Source organism: Triticum aestivum, chromosome 7D (assembly GCF_018294505.1).
Source record: "Triticum aestivum cultivar Chinese Spring chromosome 7D, IWGSC CS RefSeq v2.1, whole genome shotgun sequence".
Lineage (NCBI taxonomy): Eukaryota > Viridiplantae > Streptophyta > Magnoliopsida > Poales > Poaceae > Triticum > Triticum aestivum.
The window spans coordinates 576,416,207-576,437,258 of record NC_057814.1 but is presented as its reverse complement, the minus strand read 5'-3'; the positions used below and the strand labels follow the sequence as shown (position 1 = coordinate 576,437,258).

Sequence of the window (21,052 nt, the reverse complement as noted above, 5' to 3'; positions counted from 1 at the left end):
AGGGTGGGGCGCGCCTCCCTGCCTCGTGGCTTCCTCGAAGCTTCCCTGACGTCTACTCCAAGTCTCCTGGATTGCTTCCATTCCATAAATTAAGTGCAAAACAAATATAATAGGCATCTCACACCTAGATCGAGTTGTTGAATTGCTACTACCAGGAGATTTGCAAGTGCTCACCTTCTTAAGGAAAAGGGAATTGAGTGTTTTAATATGGAACGTGGTTAAGTAACAAACCAAATCTAGTGTGGTTGTAGGAATTTTCTTCCCTAGTATTTCTCCAACCATTTACATATGCATGAGATTGCATTGGTTCACCGGGAAGCATCCTGTAATTGTAAAGAAGATTTGTCCACGTGTTAATGTCATTAGTATTAAGCATGAGTAGATATAGCATTTAGGCCCAAACCACATTGTAAAAAGTATGATAACAAAGATGAAGAATAAGCATAGATAGTAGGAAGACAAACAAACCATTAACACTAATCAATGCAGAGATTTTTCGCTCGGTTTCTCTTACATAAACTCTGTTTTTCTGCCTACTGTTCAAAAAGCTAAAAAATAAAAAGTTGGGAACCATTCACCAGAAAGAAACAATGAGCTTGCATTCAGCAAATTTACTTCAGCTCCGCTCCGCTCAACTCCACGGAGCTGCGGAGCTCGATTTGAGTTGCTCCGTAAAAACTGCAGGAGCCCGCTCCGCTCTGGGAGCTGAGTCGCGGGAGCAGAGAGAAACCGAACAGGCCCTAAGTATGTGTTTTTTGCGGGCCGTGAATATTGCAATAATTTGTATTATTGCAATAATTTATGTTGAAACGACGATAGCTAATTTATTGGCTAATTCGAAAAGGTCCTTGTTTTAAATATTTCATTTATACTCTTTCTCTTTTGATGTCGTAAAGTTAAAACACCAACATATTTTTATTCTTTTCTAAAAGTTTCTTTTGTGTGTATATATTCAGTTATGGGCATCTCAAGGCTTCTTTTCGCCATACATAAACTAAACGGCTAGTGGAAACACCGATATATTTCATTCGTTTTTCTTTTATTTCGGCGCCAAAGAGATGTTCATAGTACATCTATTTATAGCTTAGAAAAAGTACTTTTTTTGCGTCCATTCAAAAAAATGTACTGTATTAGACATCTGTTTAACTGTAATTTTCCGCCGTAAATTGTTTCTTTTTTTGAAAGGGCCGCATCGTCGACGCCGCTGGATCTTGCAAGTAACGGTGATGGTACGGGCCGATACATGCCACCGCGACACCGAGAGCCAACTAGGCAACGCGCGGCATCAGCTCAGCTTTCATGTCCGCCGCGGCGGCGCACTCGCCATCGCCATGGCCGCCGCCAGCTCCGCCGGCGCCGACTAGGCCCGACTCCCTCACCTCCCTTCTCGGCTCCCTCTCCACCCCCTCCGCCGCGCGCCTCCTCCCCTGCCCCGTCCTCGCCTTCTCCCAGCTCCGCCGCCTGCTCCCCGCTCCCCACCTCCTCCTCCGCCCCATCATCTCCCTCCTCCACCTCCACGGCTCCAGCCCCCGGCTGGGCCTGCAGCTGCACGCGCTGTCCCTCTCCCTCGGCCTCTCCCGGGACCCGCTCCTCCTCCGCCGCCTCGTCTCGCTCTACTGCTCCCACCCCTCCCTGCTGCCGGACGCCGCCTCCCTCGCCGCCGGCTCCGCCTGCCCCGTCCCCTACAACATCCTCATGTCCTCCTGCCTCGCCCACGGCCTCCCGCGCCAGGCCCTCGCCGCCTACCAGCAGATGCTCAGCAGCGCCGCGATCGCCCCCGACGCCTTCACCTACCCTTCCGTCCTCCGCGCCTGCGCCGAGGCCCGGGACCTCGCGATGGGCCGGGCGGTGCACACGCATGCCGCCGGCGCCGGGATGGACGGGCACTTGTTCTTCCAGAACGCGCTGGTGTCCATGTACGCCAAGTGCGGGGACCTGGTCGCCGCACGAAGGGTGTTCGACGGAATGAGGCACAAGGATGTCGTGTCCTGGAACTCTATGATTTCAGCGTATGCTACTACCGGGCAATGGGAAGAGGCTGTGGATCTGTTTCAGAAGATGAGGGCCGAGGAGGCAGAGGTGAACTCGGTCACGTGGAACACGATCGCTGGGGTGTACATTAAGATGCGCGACCATAAGGCAGCAGTTGCGCTGATCAGGGAGATGGTAAGGGGTGGAGCAGAGGTGGATTTCGTGACAGTGGTGATTGGGTTGAACGCGTGCTCGCGGGTTGGCTGGCTCAGGCTCGGGAAGGAGATCCATGGGTTGGCGGTACGCATGTGCTGTGACGGGGAACAGAGTGTAAGCAATGCGTTGATCACCATGTATGCCAGGTGCAAGGATATGGATTGCGCTCACAGGCTGTTTACAATGCTGGGGTGCCCTGGTGTGGTGACATGGAATACGATGATAGCTAGTTTTGCATTGTCAGATGGGGCAGAAGAGGCTTCCAGATTTCTCCGTGAAATGGTATCTAGTGACGTACAGCCTAATTATGTCACTGTTGTCACCTACCTTGCCCTCTGCGCCCGTGTTGCAAACCTGCAGCATGGGCGGGAGCTTCACACCCACATTGTTAAGCATGGGTTTAAAGGTTATCGGTTGCTGTGGAACTCTCTTATTGACATGTACTCCAAGTCAGGCAGGCTCTCTGTAGCGCAAAATGTCTTTGATACCATGGAGGACCGTGATATGATATCCTACACTTCAATGATAGCAGGATATGGAATGCAAGGGAAAGGATCAGTTGCCCTACGGCTTTTCGACCAGATGATTGATAGTGGGATCAAGCCAGACAACATTATCATGGTCACTGTCCTCTCTGCTTGCAGCCACTCTGGACTTGTGACTCATGGAGAAGAGCTTTTTGACAAGATGACCAGTTCATATGGTATAAAGCCCCAGACAGAGCATTATACTTGCATGGTTGATCTATATGCGCGTGCTGGCCTATTAGAAAAGGCAGAAGGGGTGCTCAATCGGAGCTCTTTCATTCCAACACCCGCGATGTGGGCAGCATTAGTTGGGGCTTGTCATGACAGGGGTAACATAATAATTGGTGAAAGGGCAGCAAGGAGACTCTTGGAGATGAGGACAGAGAATGCTGGGCACTATGTTCTAATTGCCAACATGTATGCAGCTGCAGGTTGCTGGGAAGAGCTAGCAGAAATCAGGAAGCTGATGCGAGACTCAGGTGTCATGAAAGCACCTGGGTTGGCATGGGCTGATCTTGGTAATGGGTTTACGCCTTTTTTGGTTGGAGACAGGTCAAATCCTCTAGCACCAGAGATCTGTGAAGTTTTGGATGAACTGTCGGAGCAAATGAAGAATATAAATAGCTGCAGTGATCTAGAAATGGTAGAGGGATTCGTAGAGTAAACCAGGCAATGAGCGTCCTGATTTTTCTTGTAAAATGGAGTTCACTAATTAACTTTGTAATGATATTTCACAGTGAAGCATGGAGGTTATAACATAAAGAAACATGGAAGCAACAGATATATTTATCGATAATCTTCTTGAGAAAGGTACTCCTCAATGTTTGCTGAACAAGACACGTTTATAACTGACATATCTTCTCCGCGTCTGCCTTTACGGAGCAGTGTGACTCACCTGAGTGCTACTTCCTCTTGACAAGTGCTGCTTGTTAGGTATTGTTCTCGCAGCACTCATGATTTTGTATCCATGGCTTCATTATCACAGTGAATACTTTCAGGCAAGTCTGGCTGCTCCAGGCTTCTGTTCCCAAAAAAGAAGAGGCTTTCCAAAGATGGTACTAATGAATTTCAGTTTGAAACATGTGCTTTTGTAGGTCATATTGATGTGATTTGGCTAAATTCTTGTCCGCTGCAAGGGAAATTTAAGCTAGTAATTGGGGAAGACACGAATTAGCTGGTGCTTTAGCAAGAGCGGTTCCTCTTACCGCATGTTTTAACATTTGCTGGTCCAAAAGGCTAGCTGTTGTGCCTACTGAAATCTGTACTGGCGTCAGGGCGACATTAGCATGTATGACATGCTTCCTGCCCTGTTAGTCATAAAAATCTCTCTCTCCCTCTCTCGCTCCCTCTCTCTCCCGCTTCCGCTCCCTCTCTCTCTCTCTCTCAAGCAAGATCAAGATCCTGGGAGCCCAAATATAATTTGATTTGGGCAAAGTAACTAGGCAGGTGGCTTCTGATGCAGGTGGAAGTATTTCTCTAAATCAGAGTGCTTCCGCAAAACCCTGGGCTCAGTTGCACGCCTCTTGACTACTTTTGGAGAACTCTCCTATTTCCAACCAACATCTTTGAGGCGTTAATATCAGTATATATGTGTTTTTTTTCTTATTGTGGTTTCAAGGTTTATTCTACCCATGCATTTGTTGTAGTCTACCTTGTGGTAGGCAAACACACTGAATGGAAAACAGACAACTCATAAGGTCACTTTGGTTGGAGACTCACTAGTCACATGGGTAGAAGGATGCGTGGATACGTCCTTAGATACTCTGATTAACATTAGTTCGCTGGACATGTGAGAAAAATGATTTTAAAAAACTTATACTACTTTAAACAAACTACAATACTATAAATATTAGAAGCAAGAACTAGCACAAGATAAGTCAACTACTCCCTCCGTCCCATAATAAGAGTGTAAAAAAACGCTCTTATATTATGGGACGGAGGGAGTAGAAGAGAAGAGACATCGATCCTAGCACAATGAAACTAAACTCATGTCTCAGGTAGATTTGATGTAGAGTTTCACGCCGATGAAATACATGCATGGATTGTTATAACAACATAACCTATAGATAGGGCCGGCCCTATGGGCCGGGCAAAGAGGGCGACCGCTCTAGGCCCCACAATGTACTAACCACTATACTATTATATCTATTAAGTTAAAAGATTATTACACATGTGTAAAATTTAATCTTAATTTTGTGAGAGAAAATCTACATCGCATTAAAATAACAACAAATCTAATCAATAATAGTGCATCTGATAGGCCACTATGAACTCACTTAGCTTGCTAGTCTCACTCTCCGGTAGATTCGAGAGAGATCCTGTAAGTTGTACTGAAATCTATGTAAACTAGATTTCTACCCATGCATTTATAATAGAGAAAAGCTCATACGAATTCAATTGCCACTAACCCTCCAGTAACTATGCCAATGATGACCGATTAGCTTTGGCTTCTGCACTCCCATATTTTAATTTCAGCGTCTGTCCCGTGTGTGACGGTTGGTCTTGCGTCGGGCGACTTGTGGGCGACCTAGGGTTTTGCTGTCGCCGCCAATCCTTCCTGTGTGTTCCCCATTGTGCTCCCCTCTTTCCTTCCCCAACCCATCCACCAAAAGCCTTTTGCACGATCTAGGGCGTGCGATCGTACAACAGCCCGGTCCCTAGTCCATCGTCTGTCAAATTCAGTTGGGCGTGTTTCTTGTGTAGATCTGGTGATGGAGAAGGTGGAAGGATTGCTGAAGGACTTGAGGCTCTCGGAGAAGGAGAAGAAGAGCATCAAGATTGGGTGGGCAGGCTCTCGAAAGTTTGGTGTTGTTGAACCGCAAGCCCTAGCCAAGTTACTTTCAGAGAAACCTGTGTTTGTGGATGCCATGGCAGAAACGTTGGGGCAAATCTGGTGTCCTATTCGCGGTCTAGGTTGCGAGGAGGTTGGGGAGAACACCTTTCTTTTCACCTTTGGTCAGGAATCAGGCAAGAATATGGCGCTGGAGGGAGGACCGTGGGAGTTTGGGAATGACCTACTTGTTTTTGAGGACTATGTGCCTAAGAAGAGGATCGAGGACTATGTTTTTGACACCATTCCAATCTGGGTTCGTATCCTTCGTTTGCCTTTGGGGAAGATGAACAGAGAAGCTGGAGAGGCCATTGGTGCGGTGATAGGAGAGGTGTTGGATGTGGAGACACGCTCTGATGGGAGGGCTTTTGGGAAGTTCCTGCGGGTCAAAGTGAGGTTAAACATCAAGGTGCCGCTGATGAGGGGGTTTACACTTGATGAAGATGAGGATGAAGGAGTTCAGGGTAGCAAGGGGATGGAGATCTCAAATGGTGAAGATGAGGAGGGAAAAACTGGTGTCCTTTTGAGTATGAGTTTCTTCCTGATTTCTGCTATATATGTGGCATTATTGGACATGTGGATAGGATGTGCGGGGAGAAGCCTGCTAAGAGTGGTCGCCGGCAATTTGGGCCGTGGCTCAGGGTGTTCATCGAAAAGAGTAGGGGTGCGGAGGGCAGAGGAAGGTGGGGTGCATGCAGGGTGGACTCAGGAGGTCGGAGCACCGGATCTAGAAGTTTTGGCTCTTGGAAAGGAAATAAAGGAAGGAGCGATGACTCGTCGTGGAGGAAGAAAGGCAAGAGTTGGGCAGACATGGTAGATGAGGAGGAGAGAGACAAAGGAGTCTTAAGGCCTCTAAGACAAAGTAATGGTAAACGGGGAGGAGTACATGAAAGTTTGACCTTTACAGCCTCGAATAAGCAATGCAGTGGAGTCGTGGCTAGCGGAAAGGACATAGGGGAAGACAATAATGTTGGTGCCGATCCTGAGGGCAGGACACAACTATCAGAGACTCAGCCAGTAGTGGTGCAGATGGCGTCTAAAACTAATGATAGGATGGGGTGTAGAATCGGTCTGTACTAGGTGGTCTGGGAGGAGAACAACCAAAGGAGATTAGCGCTAACCCCAATGCCATGCAAACGGCAGTTGTACTGGGTTGTGGTTATCGGGTACAGCAAAATGAGGCCAAGGGCGGGGGAACCGAGGCCATGCAGGGATCTTTGGTGATCGACGTACATGTTGCAATGGTGACAAAAGGGGATGAGGGTGTGGGTATGCAGAACAAAGTTGAGGGTGACAAAAACAGGTCTGGTAGTTTCAAGAGGCTGAAAGGGAGGAAGGCAGAGGGAGAGAATCAGAAGGTCGTTGTGTCGGGTCAGCGGATGGAGGCGGAGATGATCGATGAAGAGGGCAATAAGAAACTGAAGTCGTGTGTGAATGAGCTTGGGGCAATGGAAGGTAACCATGAGAATGCTGGGCTACTTGAACAGCCCGACGTGGTCCAATGAAAGTTGTTGCTTCAGTTCTGGGCTACTTGGGGCAATGGACGTGTTCAGTCCCTCGCCAAACTCTCAAAGAGTTGTTGCTCACAACTCATATGCAGGTTCTTAGAAAACCGACAGTACGGGTAATACCTGCGGGTAAAAATAATCATCTGATCATTTATATTCTAGCATGTTCAAAGTTAACTAAACAACCATCAAGACATTCAAATAATCCATTCATACATCATAAACATTCATCAATAGACCAATCATAACCACACCCATGCATCTTAGAAATAAAAAAAGGTTATATGTGTGGAGTGCAAAATTATTCACCAAACTGGACGCTTGGCATGCCTCGTCCTTTTCATTTGCGGAGCACATGTGTTCCTTATAGGAGCAGCCAGACATTGTGTTGGGCAGCCACGACCATGTAGTCGCCTGGCGCCCAGACATCTGCCCTTTTGAAGCTGGCTGGAGGCATGAGGAGGGAGGCGAAGAGCTACACTTTAACGTCCATGTCGTCCTATGATAACCACTCTTGCCGGTTCCATCCACTTGAGTTGCATGAAGGAGCTCGTCGGTGTCAGAGTGTTGCGCATGTTCTCTTGGCCGGTCTCCATGGAGGATGGCTAGGAGGATGTGCTCCAACCGCCGGAGTGGGGTCGCATGCAAGAGACGGATAGCAGAAAATCTACTTGATAGGATGTAGTTAGCGCTTGGTAGCTTAGGGTTTTTTCTCAATATAGTCAATGACCCATGGGATCTACTTGACATGATGTAGTAGTAGTTTATGGGTTTGCGGGTTCGCGGGTATGGGATCTTCCCGTACCTGCACCCGCCTTATCCGATGGGTGCAATTTTTTTCTATTTAAAAATCCATGGGTATTTTTTGTCCTAATGGGTTTTTACCTGCCGGATTCGCAGGCAGTGGGCACCCATCGAACATTGCTTGCCATGTTGACCTCTACAGATCGATCTCGTTTTTTTCTTTGAGGGGTTACGGATCGATCTCGTTTTTTTTTAAGTCAAATTACAGATCGATCTCGTTTTTTTTTTGAGACATACAGATCGATCTCGTGGGCATCAGCCATGGGCGGGCGGACGCAGGGGACGGGCCGGGTGGGCTGTGGCCCACCCAGAATTTTGGGAAAATTGTGAGGTATTCCGAATGTTGGTGGCCCAATGACCCAGCTTCTGTCCACAACCCGAGCGTCGAGCAACTCCACAGCGAGATGGAGATGAAGACCTAGGTCTGGCGGCTGCCATCTCTTGATGTCGAGCCAAGGCATGCACGCCCAGTGATATGTGATCGCCAGCTCCAGATGCACCACGACGCTGCCATCATGGTCGCCTCCGGCGGCCGGCGCTAGCTCCGCCTCCCCTCCCCGCCGTCTGGATCTTCCCCTTCCTCGTCTTCCGCAGCAGCTAGAGCACCGAGCGACGCAGCTCCCAGGTCGTCCAGGTCCAGGAGGCAGCAGCACGACGGCCCTTTCCTCCATCAGCAGCTCTCCTCCGGCACCCCTTCCTCCAGCAGCACAAGACCAGCCTCCCCCGTTCCCCCGGCAGTAGCAGTAGCTCGGCCGCCACACCTCCCTCTGCATCTTCAAGGATTAATCGCTTCTGTCCATTACTCCTGTATTGTTTTTGCATAGCATATTTTACTAGAATACTACTCCCTATGTAAAGAAATATAAGAGCGTTTAGATCACTACTTTAGTTATCTAAACGCTCTTATATTTCTTTACGGATACAATATTTACAGTGCTAGAATCTCGGATTTACAAAAAGCTGGCGGAAAAATGGTCGACCGATAAGTGATTGATCTCTATTTTGAGGCTGGCTCATAAGTTAACGATTAGTGATATCCTGATCATTATTCTCTCAGCAAAGTAAATCTTGTTTTTTATTCAACTTGCACCTATGGTTTATTTTTCAACAGCATGGTCTGTCCAAGGATTTTAATAATTTGCATATGTCTTTTTCAGATACCTGTCTTGTAACCATGAGAGGCAGCATCCTATACTCTTCATTTCGGAGGATTTCCCAGGGCCACCCACCCAAGTCCAGTGGATTTCACAGGTCATCTCCACTGGCTGCTCAGAGGTTTGGGCGGTCCAAAAGATGGATTGCTACTTCCGATGGTTTACCCCGTGAAAAGATGTAAGTTTCTGACCAATGATTATTTGTAATTCTTTCACCTCTTGTAATTTCCTTGTAAAGCAGTTAGGAAGTTGTGTTTAGAGTTCATCTAGACATGATTCTTAGTTCTTAATATTGTAAAAGTGCGTTTACAGCAGCTGATAATTGCATGAAACAAACCTGCAATAGCAGATCAGTTCTATAAATATGCATTTTGCAGTTTCAACAAATCTGTAACCACTATGGAGACATAGAGCTGAACAAAGCAGAGAGCATGGAAAGCTCTGCTTACGAAGCCAATAAATGCCTAGAATTATGTTTGCTAGTTCTAAAATACAGAATATTATCACTCTTGAAATGGCTAAATAGTAGGGAAGGAACTAACAAGTCCATGCTAATTGCAGACTCACTTCCTTTGCTACAAATCACTGTATGTAGGCCCTAAGTATGTCCCATCTCTGTCCAAAATTCAAAACGTATTTCATTTTAGATGTGTTATAAGAGAGTATCAAAGATCAAGTTACAAAATTGGGTGTGGCATTAGAGGGTACTGATTTTTTTTCACATGTGTACGGACTGCTAACTGGAAGAGTTATCGATATATGACATGGGTCGTGCAATAAGAAATCATAGCAACTTTTCTTTTCCTTGCCCACGGTCTCCACTTTTTAATGGAATAAATTTCATTCTACATTAGTTTGTACAAGTCTGTTTTGACATCAATTGTAATATATGCAGTTCAGTCCTGCTTGAATATAGCAACGTTTCCATAATGCATGCCTTTTTACCTCTATGCAATCTCATAGATTACCAAGAATTAGTCATTGTACTAGAACTGTGCACTGCTTGTTACTAGAAGTAGAACTGTGCATTGCTGACTCACTTCCTTTGCTAAAGGATTATAATTTGTGCATAACTTCTTTGTTTTTCTGTTCTATACAGGATGCTTGTGAATGATTTAGTTTGCCCGGTCAAGTATTTCATGGAGGAAGTTCCGCTGCTTGAACCCTTAGATGACAATATTCTCTTGAAGACCGTTGGAGGACCAAGAGGAAAGACACTGGTTGCATGGAAAGCTGGGAAAACCATCAGAAGTCTGCCAGAGCTGATTGCAACATATCAATTGCGTGGATGTGCCCTGGGCAACCGTCTCCGGTTAGAGAACTTAAAGATTTCTCGGTCTTCAGGGAGGTTTGTTCTTATAGACACTGCAGAAATTGGTCCCACTGAGAAGAAGGGAAGCTTCATACAGGACTGGAACCTGGGTGGAGATGTCCTTGATACGATTGCTAGGAGAGTTTTGGGTGTGGGTACCCCTTACCCCAAGGACCTTGAGAAATACATCAACAATATATGCGGTCAGCGGAACCTAAGCTTTGGCGTCTTCTGTACAATTCATTGTTTTTATCCCCAGAAGCCCGCTATTGGCTAAGAGTCTATGTTAATCAGATGTCCCGAGAAGACTTCGAATCCCTCTCCAGAGACATGAAGCATAAGATGCAAGAGTTCTTTGGAAAGCTACCTTATGAAGGAGGAGTGGAGGAGGAGGGCTCGCTGAAATGGCTGTCAGTAAACGAGGAATTCATCCGTGCTACCCTCGCTGAGTCAAGGAAAGATGCACAAAATAGGGTTACTGGTCCTAACTATCTGAGCACTGAGAAGGCCAGGAAAAGAGACTTGGGTAGATGGCTGGTCTGTGTCAACCGCGACGGTTTGACACATGGGACGAAGACCAAGGCGAAACACCTCGAAGACATCAAAAGATTTATGCTCACTGCACAAAACATATCGCAGCTGCTACATGTGGAGTTCGATGAGCTGGACCAGAAATACATTGATCTGTGCGACGAGGACAATGAGCTGCGGGAGCTCCTCAGCATCGAAGGGATATTCTTCGAGACCCCAGAGACCTGGAGCAGTGCCATTGAAGCACTCGAGAAGGATATTCAGGCAGTGCGGGAACTAAAAGCGAAGAATTTGGTGCTGCTGGCATAGGCATTAACACCCGAAGCGGCTAATCAGGCAAATGAATGGGTCTCCTATCGCAAGTGGCTGGAATGTCATACTGCTGGTTTGCTTTGTCATCGAAATGTTTGGGATAGTACCACTTTGTGGTTGCTGCTACTTGCTGCGTTTGTGTCTTTGTGTGGTATCTTACTGGAGTTGAGATGTTATCTGTTGCGTTGTGTCTTGGACCTGTTGTAACAGGAAGGCGAGGAGCACAAAGTGCGGTGGTGCTCCATTTTGTCAGGTTTCTAGGAGACTGTTGTCTAGGGTCATCATTTCTGTGTCTATGAGACTCTGCTGAGTTGTGCGCAACCTGCTCCAGGTGGTTTGATGAGTGTGGCTACAGCTCTCTTGTGTTACTCCGGGTGCCCATAGACGCTCCTTTAGTACTTATTTGCAGGTGAAGATTTGAAGGGATTCCAATGACAAGTCTTATCTGCTAGATGTCCAGTCCATGGAGCCGACGCACCAACAGACTACATTACTTACTACAAGGACCAAAGCACACGAAGGCAGCTTCAAGAACTGACGCCATCGACCGGAGCACACACACACGCCGGCCATCAGTTCCCTACACCCACCATCTAGCTGGTTTTAGGAAGAGACGCCCCCGGTGGCGAGCATTCGGAGCTCTGGGTCAGCGGGAATGCGAGCGGCATGGCTTTGTGCGTGTCTCGCATGGCCAGAGCATGAATCAGCTCAGCCCTGCCCCGCCGTCGGCCTTCTCGCAGCTTTTCTTCGTGCTCTAGTTCGCCACAATAATCTTCATGTTCGTCCAGCGCATCTTGCCCCCTTCTGTCCTCGTCGTCTTCAAGTTCAAGCTCATGGCAGCGGCGACATCCAAATCTCCAAATCTTAGGCGGGATAAGTTGTCCAACCCAGCCTGAGGAGCTCGCCGTTGCTCGACCACCAGGAAGAAGCTCGCCGGAGCTCCGCGCTTCTCCGGCCACCGACGAGTATACCCAGAGATTCGCGCCGCTCTCCGGATCACGTACGCGTTCTCGGAGGCGCAAATGGAGGTCCCAGTCGTCCGGAACCGTCGCCGGAGGCCGTCTGTCCATCGCTGCCGACGTGACCATGGGCGAAGGCGTATTCGGTGGAGTACGCTATCATCGCCAGTTCAGCTCGAGCCGAAATATCTATCCTGCGGGTGAGCGGACGATAACTAACGGTCGCACATGAACAACTTGATGATGATGCTTTTTTTTGCGGGTAAAACTTGTAGTACTCACATCACAGAAAATTACAATCAATGTTGTTCAGCTCAATAGCTTCAGGTGGCCCGCACCCTAGCCAGGTCATAGTCCTACCTTCTAAACGAGCAAAGTTTCGCCAAAGAATTACTAACTTTATTCTGAGACCGACTAATATGAGTAATACTAGTTCTACGAAGGCTCACAAGATACTTTATCTTCTTCACCAAGGAAGAATACATCGATCTATCAACGTCGTGGGCTTGAATCATCTTTACTGCTACTGAGCTTGAATCATCTTTACCTCCAAATTGAGTAATTATAACTTTTTAATTCATTATTTGGAGATTGCTATCCATTGGTGCTGGTTTCAGAATTTTCTAAAATTATAAATATTTTAGTTATGTATTTATTTATATGTTGCATTCGATTCCGTGAAGCCGGTGTTGCAGGAACCCTAACTGCAAATTGTTTATGACCCTCCCAAGACCCTCAGAAAACTCACTACTTTAATTCAAGCTAACCTCCTATCATATGCCTCTAGGCAGTTTGCGTTTCTTTGATTATGTTTGTGACATGTATGCTTCATGCTTGATGTCTGTATATTTATGTGGTCCGATGATATCTTTGCTACATTCGTGCAGTGTTGTTGAACTCAAGAATGCATCGGGTATCAACATGGCTTTTCTGTGTGGAAGAAAGGTAGTTTTATCTAGCTACAATTGCTTTAAACAGATGTAAACCGACCACGAAACAGTTTTATAATAAAGGTGAGGTAGCGACAACTTTGAGTGCCATCAATCCTTTCAACTTAACCCCAACAAGAATCCCAGGAATTCTCCCTTGTTCCAAACCCCGAGGAAGCAATTCGCAGAGACAACATTGTTGCCTTAGCAATTGTTAAGGTTGCAGTAGTTATCTAATCCAACGCTACGGTTCATTGAGTCGTCTATAAACTATGGACACTGCTATTCGAATATGGGTGTATATATGTACCCACACATGTGGATCAAATCTTATTGCCACTCATTTCTTCGTGTAAAAGTACAAATTGTTTTTTTCTTCACAAAACACCACTATTTTTTTAGACGACAAAACACCACTATTTGGGGTGATCTGTTGAACAAAAACACACAAAGAGAGCTAGCCGGTTTGATAAATAATTAGAGGCAGCCAGGCCCATTGTCCGGGCTCATGTGATGTCCACCGTGTCCGCTCGTGCTCCAAAACCGAGCGGACACCCCACCGCTCCTCGTGCCCAGCGTGCCACCACCCCGCCTGACTCCATCCACTCGTTGCACTCAGGCGATGTCGCCTACAGTACCATGCAACATCCGCTCGTTGCAGGCCCCAGGACTGTGCATTTGTTTTTTTTTTCACAAACATGTATTAGGACTTTTTTTCCTTCTTCTTTTGGCACACGATTTAGGGGTGCATATCTGACTAAATGTTATTTTTCCTGTTGTTCAGACTAACTGACTAAACGGATTCAAAACACATAAGCTTTTTTTTAGGCAATCCCACGAAACTCTTTATTAATTTGTCACAATGTTTATACGGACAAATGTATGATCACCTATGACGGCCGGCTCCCAGTGTAAGAGCATGTTTCGCTAAATTACGAGCCTTGATATTTGAGCTCGTGTACTTATGACTGAAAAGACAACTACTCCCTCGGTAAATTTTCTTTGGTCAAAGTCAAGCTTTGTAAATTTTGACAAAATTTATAAACAAAAATATTAACATATACAATAACAAATCAATATCATTAGATTTATTATTGAAATGAATGTACTTTCACACCATTTTGATTTTTTAGATTAATTTTTTTTCTATAAACTTGGTCAAATTTTACGAAGTTTGACTTTAGTCAAATCTAATATGCAGGGTAAGTAAAAATGGAGGGAGTATTATGATACAGAGGTAGTAATAAATAAACTAGGGCGGTCTAAAGTCTCTCGAACAATCGCACCATAAACTGCTGCACTCCCCAACACTCCTGTATATTATATACTCAAAACACATACCCAAAAGAGTCCAGGGAAGACAAGGCTTTGCGTGGGCTGATGCTTGGTAATATGGCCCAATCGGCCCATGGTTTAGCATATAAGACGAGAAGAACGGAGCGTCTCGTTCCATTCCCCAATCTCGCCGCCGCAGCGCTTGCTTCGGTTCGTCGAGTCCCGCTGCAGGTATTGCTTAATCGTTCCCGTTCGATTCGTCCAGTTTCCTGGAGTTGCTTGTTCTTGGGGAGCTAAGTGGCACGTTCTGATTGATTTTCCGTCTTTTTTGTCTATAGTTCGTCCGGATCCGGACGAGAGAAGAGGAGGAGCAAGTTGGGACAGATGAAGGCGCGGCAGTTGGTGAACGTGGTGATGCGGAGGTACGGCATGGGCAGCAGCCTCTATGCGGTGAGCCGCATCAAGCCCGAGGAGCAGCTCTTCTACCCATCAACCAAGGAGGCGCAAGCCTCCAGCACGGGGGAGATGGAGACCATCTCCATCTCCAGGATGCCCGCGCCCAGCCTGAGGCTGGAGCTCTCCGTCTCCAAGGAGGACAAGAGGCTGGATTTCCTGCCTTTCTACGAGCGCGGCAGCAAGATCCTCTGCGTCGACGCCGAGGGCCGCACCGTCCTGTACGACACCGACGCCGGCCTCCTCCACTCGATGCCCTGCCTCGGCACTCCCAAGGGGCCCAACCCTGTCTCCTCCATCCTGGACAGGGAGCCCCGGGATCCCGGGCGGGCGGACGCCTTGTACGTCATGGGCAGGTGCTGCAACTACTTTGACTTGGAGGCCCTCATGTACTGCGACCCCTCCAGCGGCAGGAAAGGCTGGCGGTGGCATCAGCTCCCGCCGCCGCCTGTGCCTCGCGCCGCCGCCTCCGCCGTCAGGTGCCACGCGCTCATCCACGACGAAGGCGACCCCATCCTCGTCGTCTCCGCCAAGACGAGCGGCGTTGGCACCCACTGCTTCAACACCTCCACCAACAGGTGGTTCAAGGCCGGACGCTGGACGCTGCCGTTCGTCGGCCGCGCCGAGCGTGTTAGCGAGTTCGACAACCTCTGGTTTGGCATCGGCGGCGGCTGGCCCTACGACCTGTGCGCGATGGACCTCTACTCCCTCGGCGCCGGCGCCGAGGCTCTGGGGCTGGCGTACAGCTGGGGAGACCTTAGCCTGCCGGACGACTGGGTGATGATGGACTGCAGCATGGTGTACCTGGGCGGCGGCAGGTTCTGCGTCGCCAAAATCTTTGAGTTCCGCGTCGGCGATGACCGGTTGGGGATGGGCGCTGTCATCTCTGGCTTGGAGGTGGTGCGCCGCGGCGAGCCATCCAAACTCGTGATGGTCAAGCACAAGTCCAAGTTCTACAAGTTTACCAGGGATGAGATCGAGTGTATCCTCTAGAACTTCTAGCATTTGTGCACTACAACTCTATCGAAAACCAATTTTTGCGTGGCTGTTGCAGCGGAAGAAGACAGGATGAATCAACCACATCCTTTTGTCAATCCGATCCTCTTCTTCCAAAGAGTTTGTTAACACCACAGTTGGCAGTATGTATATCTAACTGAAGCAAACAAAAGAGCAATAAGAGTAAGACACCCACCGAGCAGTCACTGCTCAGGCAAAATTCACATGTACGCGATCGTGCAGCACACTGAAATTAGTATGTAAAGCTCACTGTTCTCAAGTTCTGATCAGTTCAGTACCTTAGTAAGCAATAACACAAGCTTCCATACAAGCCAACAAGCCAAGAAGATACCTGCTACCACTATAGTGTTGATTCTGAATTTGTTTCACATCACAACATGAAGAACACCTGCAAAACAAGGCAATAGAAATGATGAATGCAAAATGTAGCAGTGGGTGAGAAATTGACCGTCAAGACGCGGTTAAGTGCAGAGTATTTTGCTTTTACATTTTACCTAATGGTCATTTTGGCAAAAACTGACATGGACATGGAATCAGTTAGGACCCAGCAGCACACAGACCGCAGCTACAAGATTACAACCCCATAGTAGTGAATGGACGCATGAATAATTTGCCAGCCATATCAACATTGATATCAATCAGGTTCAGTAACCATGGGCTCACACAACACAACACAAAAACAAAGCACACAACTGCTGAACTACACTGAAACTTAAACATGGTTGGAGTGCTACTAGTCAATGAATCACCAAGAACAGTGAGATCATCTTTTTCTTCAGATAATAATGGAGTACTTATGGGACATAATTATCTTAGTTTAGGCTCCTTCAGTAATGAGCTTAGCTGTGAGATACTCCATTTGTGGTGATAAGTACTCCATTTGTGGAGAGGGGAGGAGTGCATTCAGAGAAGAGAAGAGAAGAGAAGAGAATGGAAGGCACAAGGGGAGTACTTGCAAGTCCTACACTAAACTACAGATGCAAAAAGAGAAAGAGAAGAGAGAACAAGGGAGAAGAGATGCAGATCCTCAAATTTGGTGGAGCTAGTGGATCATCCAACAGCTCCTTAGTATTTTAAGTGTAGATTCGTCCATTATGCTCCGTATGTAGTCCACCTAGTGAAATCTCTACAAAGACTTATATTTAGGAACGGAGGGAGTAGCTAATTATGTTGATACATTTGTTAGTGTGGGAAATGTAAAGCCTTAGCCTGCATCCGCTCAACATGTGTGCCTGTGGTTGTGGGGAGCCTCGTCTTCTGTTCCTTGTCAGCCTGAATAATATAGTTCGGAAAAATCAACAATCCTGAAGTTGATTTTCTCGAATTGAGGAGCTCAAAACGCATACCCGCTACCTGGAAAATTCAAATATCGGAAACGACAGGGCTTAAGCAGAAATACCAAGTTTTCACCATACATCCATAACACTCTGACTTTCATTTTTCATCTCACTCCCAGTTTGCATACTCAGTTTTTTCCAGAACACCGCTCTTGTTCAAACTTGTGGAGTTTTCCTACTGCTCCAAGTACAGGAACGCGAAAAGGCGTTCATCAATCCCAAAATTGATAACGAGCAACTTACACACGTATGATGTATAGCCTGTATTATTACAACTAGTTCACTTGAACAACTTGTACAGAGTAACAGCAGCTGATCCAACGAGTTGAAATTCTCGCTTCAATTGGACTGGAAACACAAGTCCTCTGAGATCTACCCATCTATATACATTCAAATCCCGCACAACCCAACTTACCCACCCTATCCATCTAAACAAAAAGCTCGAAAAGAAAAAGAAAAACACTCCTCTTGGTTGTCACCCTCACGCAGTGCCCAAACATCCATATCAAGCTCCTCGCACAATGCTGACTGTCAGGGGTCCTCCGCCTCCACACTCGCGCCCCACCTTGATTCTGCTTTCAGTTTCTGCTTGGGGCCTACAGATCGATGCCTAAAAAGATAAATCAACATTTCTGTATGCCAGCAAATGACAAGTACTGCACCATAGTGACAAACAAAAACAAACCTATGAAGAATAGCCATCCATACTTGAATTCCAATTGGAAGTGCTCCATCGCTAGCGCTGCTAGGTTACTCGAACTAGCTCTGCACCATCAAAAATTATGTGAAGTAGCAACTGGCATTAACTTGAGACAAGAAAGACATTAATGGCGAATTGCACAACCAAGGGTCTTGGTGTGCTGCTTCTCATGCCATTGAAAAATATTTGTTACGAAAAACTGTAGGCTTTTATACAAACAGTACAAGTATGCCTAAACAAGTGTCTTGTTGTGCTGCTTCTCATGCCATTGAATAAAACAGTTGTTACAAAACACGGTAGGCATTTGTACCAACATTAATAATACCAACAGTACGCATTTGTACCAACATTTGTAATATGGTGCCTTTATCAGGAAAAAAAATGTAATATGCTGCCAAGCATTCATACATCAGAACCTAAAGCTGGCAGATGCATGGTAAACTTGGACAAGAAAAGGAAGTGATGAAAATATGAGATACTTACCCTCAAAACATGGTTGATTTGAGATTGAATAAACCTAGCCTCCAGCTCCTTAGCTTTCGCACACAAGTCAGCCATACTATCATTGTTAACAAGCCTGTTCCAGGAAGTTCATTGTGTTACTTACAGTTGAACATTGATAAAGCTGCCAGCTGCTAGAGGGACTCTTCAAATAGCGCTGATATTCACACAACAGAATTTCCAGACATAAAGGTATTTGTTAATCTCTAATTTTAAATTGACACTTGTGCTGTATTTTTTTCTCTCCTCTATGTTGAGCTAATCCATGCTATCATGTTATTAATGTGTATTGGACTATCTACCTTGCATATACCACAGTAAGCAAAATAATTGGCTTTTAACGATGGAGGAACGTTCCCCATTTAAAGACCTAACAAACATTGCTGACAATGGGACTTCAGGCTCCATGAGTATTTGCTCATGATAGTAAGAAAGCACCAACAGGTAAAGAAGGATGGTATATGCCCGAATATCAGATGAGAAGAAAGCTGGCGTATCCCGACACCAAAAGAAATCTGCAGCAGCTCTGACTGCTAATGTCAATGAACCACCAGCATCTTCTTTGCTAGGGTCTGTTGACCCTACCCCTTTTAAAGATGTAACAAACATATCGACAAATGGTAATTCGACACACATGTTTTTCCTTTTACTCCTATACTACGTAGTATCCCTCGAATGTTCGTGTCTAACATGGTTGTCTATTGTGTACAGGTGATAACACAAGTGGGCTGCAAACCCCACTGTTGTTGATGAACCTTTGCCACAAAATCATGAAGGAAAGAGTGGTCAAGGATGGTATGCCTGGCACACCTGGAGAAGCTGCGAATACCCTGCCAACATTGCTGACAATGGGCCTTCAGGCTCCACGAGTCTCTCTAGGACGCATAAGCACGAATTTAGGGGTTGGCATGTACTCCCTCCGTAAACTAATATAAGAGTGTTTAGATCACTACTTTAGTGATCTAAACGCTCTTATATTAGTCTACAGAGGGAGTAAAAGTTAAAGATTACAGTCATATGAAGTTGGAACAGCAAACTGTATCATACATATAAGAAGGAACTGAGCACAATTAATATACATGGTGCTGTGAACTGCCGCAGTCTAAGAACATGGTTAGAGAAAGAAGAAAACAACTCATATGGGAGGAGCACTATTGATCTAAAGGATACACTGGATGCCTGCATAGCTGACACAGGACTTGTGCTTGATCATCTGGAGTTGGGCTGTTTCATCATGTACCACCTCCACACCGGTGATGACAGCAGCCTGCTTGTCACTCTTGGTCCTGCCCTCGTCCCCAATGTCGAAAACTTTGTTGATGCAAAACCTGCCGGCTCCCAGGTAGAGCAGGCAGCCCCTTATTTGCACCCAGCCCCGAGGCGGGTCTAGGACTTGCCACTCGCGTAGCATCCTGGGAGCCCCGTCGTCGAGGCTGGAGAGGTCCGACGCGCACAGGTTGTTGGGGCTGCTGTCAGCCATGCCGAACCAGAGGTTGCCAAGCTCGGGGACATGCTCGGCCCTGCCGCAGAAGGGCAGCGCCCAGCGGCCAGCCTTCCTCCACTGGCGGCTAGCCGTGTCGAAGCAGTAGGTCCCGACGGGGCTGCGCCCGGAGGAGGATACGCAGATGGTGGAGCCTGCATTGAGCAGCGTGTAGGAGTGGATAGCGGTGCAGTCGTAGGCCGGGTCGTTGACGTAGGGCGGCGGCGGGAGCCGGCTCCACTCCCAGCAGCTGTTCTCGCCGTAGGCGAGGGACTCGAAGCTGCAGGAGCTGCGGCCGGTGGGGAACCTGTCCATGACGTACAGAGCCACGGCGACGCGGGGGTCGGGGCCGCCGGCGCGAGCGATGGTGAACGAGATGGGGCTGTCCCCCTTGGGCTCGCCGAGGCTGGGGGCAGGCTGGACGCAGCCCGAGCTCGCGTCGCAGAGGATGGTGTGGCCTGCCGAGTCGACGGAGAGGATCGCGCCGCTGCTGTCGCCGCCGCCGCCTCGCCCGTACAAGGGCAGGAAATCGAGCCGCATGTCGTCCAGGCGGTACGCCTCGAGCCTGAGCTTGGGCGCGGGCATCCTCGACAGGGCCGGAATCTTCTTCTTGGGCGCCGCCGCGGCTCGCGCTTTCCTCTACGGATGCGTAGAAGAGCTTCTCCTCAGGCTTGATGCGGCTCACCGAGTAGGTGGTGCCTGTGCGCATCACCACGTTCACGAACTGCCGCGCCGCCCTCATTTACCTGCCCTGTCACTGAAAGATCAGATTTTTCTTCTTCTTCTGACATCGTAAGAGACAAACCAAACAGAATGAGAAAAATCGAACAGGAAAGATTGAGTTTTGGGAGCAGCAATACCTGCAGCAGGGGAGGACTCGACGAATCGAATCGGTTACTGCGGCGGCCAGGACTGGCGGCTGGGAGAACTGGGATGGAAGGATGGGATCTAGGTCTTGCCCCCTTTCTTCTGATCTTTTTTTTTTGAGGGTACCCTTTCTTCTGATCTTAAATGGATCAAACAGATGGGTAGACAATGGGCCGACTGGGCCGCATTACCACGGATCTGCCCAGACAAATTTAATGTATAAATTTGCATGGAGTATAAATTTGCATGCAAGTATTTTTTTTATGACAGAAAACAGTTGTAGTAGCATAATGCTAGTGCATATGTTTATGTTTTTGGGTTTCTGTCTTGTCATGCAAGTAATGCCCATGGGTGAGGTTGTTATAGGCT

The 21,052-nt window shown here is 47.3% G+C and overlaps 4 protein-coding genes across 5 annotated transcripts; 3 read left to right on the top strand and 1 right to left on the bottom strand.

The window, feature by feature from the left end:
• Positions 1-1,324: 1,324 nt before the first annotated feature.
• On the top strand, positions 1,325-3,476 carry LOC123168091 (pentatricopeptide repeat-containing protein At1g71490; the record flags this gene model as incomplete). Its single annotated transcript, XM_044585952.1, is given in 1 exon segment — positions 1,325-3,476. A coding segment is annotated over 1 exon segment (2,054 nt), but the record flags the coding sequence as incomplete, so codon positions are not given.
• A 5,300-nt stretch (positions 3,477-8,776) lies between these two features.
• Positions 8,777-11,477, top strand: LOC123169044 (uncharacterized). The gene is made up of 2 exons (XM_044586898.1): positions 8,777-9,188; positions 10,110-11,477. Exon 2 carries the CDS (start codon positions 10,521-10,523, stop codon positions 11,160-11,162), a length of 642 nt encoding a protein of 213 aa, XP_044442833.1. The 5' UTR covers positions 8,777-9,188; positions 10,110-10,520; the 3' UTR covers positions 11,163-11,477.
• Positions 11,478-14,514: 3,037 nt separating this feature from the next.
• Positions 14,515-15,923, top strand: LOC123168529 (uncharacterized). Its single transcript, XM_044586411.1, has 3 exons — positions 14,515-14,559; positions 14,667-14,938; positions 14,971-15,923. Exon 3 carries the CDS (start codon positions 15,034-15,036, stop codon positions 15,772-15,774), a length of 741 nt encoding a protein of 246 aa, XP_044442346.1. The 5' UTR covers positions 14,515-14,559; positions 14,667-14,938; positions 14,971-15,033; the 3' UTR covers positions 15,775-15,923.
• Positions 15,924-19,359: 3,436 nt separating this feature from the next.
• Positions 19,360-20,786, bottom strand: LOC123169321 (uncharacterized). Of its 2 annotated transcripts, none has more exons than XM_044587160.1 (2): positions 20,677-20,786; positions 19,360-20,567 (listed from the first exon to the last, which is right to left on the bottom strand). In XM_044587160.1, exon 2 carries the CDS (start codon positions 20,399-20,401, stop codon positions 19,496-19,498), a length of 906 nt encoding a protein of 301 aa, XP_044443095.1. In that variant the 5' UTR covers positions 20,402-20,567; positions 20,677-20,786; the 3' UTR covers positions 19,360-19,495. The 2 variants fall into 2 exon arrangements, with proteins under 2 accessions (XP_044443095.1, XP_044443096.1); XM_044587161.1 differs by having other exon boundaries at positions 19,360-20,562.
• Positions 20,787-21,052: the final 266 nt, after the last annotated feature.

What these genes read in the sequence shown, in the direction of transcription:
- LOC123169044 (XM_044586898.1), top strand. Translation starts at nt 10,521, where the DNA reads ATGCGGTCAGCGGAACCTAAGCTTTGGCGTCTTCTGTACAATTCATTG.
- LOC123168529 (XM_044586411.1), top strand. Translation starts at nt 15,034, where the DNA reads ATGCCCTGCCTCGGCACTCCCAAGGGGCCCAACCCTGTCTCCTCCATC.
- LOC123169321 (XM_044587160.1), bottom strand. Translation starts at nt 20,401, where the DNA reads ATGCCCGCGCCCAAGCTCAGGCTCGAGGCGTACCGCCTGGACGACATG.